Source organism: Sardina pilchardus, chromosome 17 (genome assembly GCF_963854185.1).
Source record: "Sardina pilchardus chromosome 17, fSarPil1.1, whole genome shotgun sequence".
NCBI classification, from domain to species: domain Eukaryota; kingdom Metazoa; phylum Chordata; class Actinopteri; order Clupeiformes; family Clupeidae; genus Sardina; species Sardina pilchardus.
Genome location: NC_085010.1, coordinates 22,701,985 through 22,702,561, shown reverse-complemented (window position 1 = coordinate 22,702,561; position 577 = coordinate 22,701,985). Strand labels below are relative to the sequence as shown.

General features: G+C 45.4%; 1 protein-coding gene across 4 annotated transcripts in view; it reads right to left on the bottom strand.

Moving 5' to 3' along the window:
- The window catches only part of tfec (transcription factor EC), a 55,407-nt gene extending 54,830 nt beyond the window's left edge, over positions 1-577 (bottom strand). For all 4 annotated transcript variants that reach the window (XM_062518650.1, XM_062518651.1, XM_062518652.1 and 1 more), the window contains exon 1: positions 355-577. In XM_062518650.1, coding sequence (XP_062374634.1) covers positions 355-390 — 36 coding nt within the window. In that variant the 5' untranslated portion in view covers positions 391-577. The remainder of the gene's footprint in view (positions 1-354) is intronic.

Genomic DNA, 577 nt, shown 5'->3' with positions numbered 1-577 from the left:
TGTGTGTGTGTGTGTGTGTGTGTGTTAGTTTGTGAGAATAAGCGTATTGATGTATTTATGTAAATAAGTATGTATGCATTCCTTGAATTGCAGGCATACATGAAGTAATATAGACCCCTTTATAGAAAGGTGAGCTAAATAGTCTGACAAATTCACTGGTTCTCTCTAAAAAAAACCCTCACACTGCCTGTACATCGCTTGTAGGATCAGATGTAAAGAACCATCATTAGCTCCGAAGAACCCCGACACAAACCAATCTGTTCTACATTAAACCACACACCTCTCTGAAAAGAAGTGACTGAGGAAAGTGAGTGTCAGACTCAGACAGACAAGAGACAGAGTAGAGGGCCTTACCTGAACAGTGGGTCCACCAGGCCTTGGGTACCACATGTCTTCTCTCTGCTGCGTTGCCTTCCACGCTCTCAAGGTGTCAGCAGTTTTTGGAAGTGGAGTGGCAGTGTATATAACCCTCACACCGTTTCCTCTTTTTCTGGGTCGCCGGTGAGAGACTGAGTGCAAATGGGAGAAGGGAAGTCTTTCTTCACGTCACCCCTCGCTCGCTCTCTCTCTTCTCCAG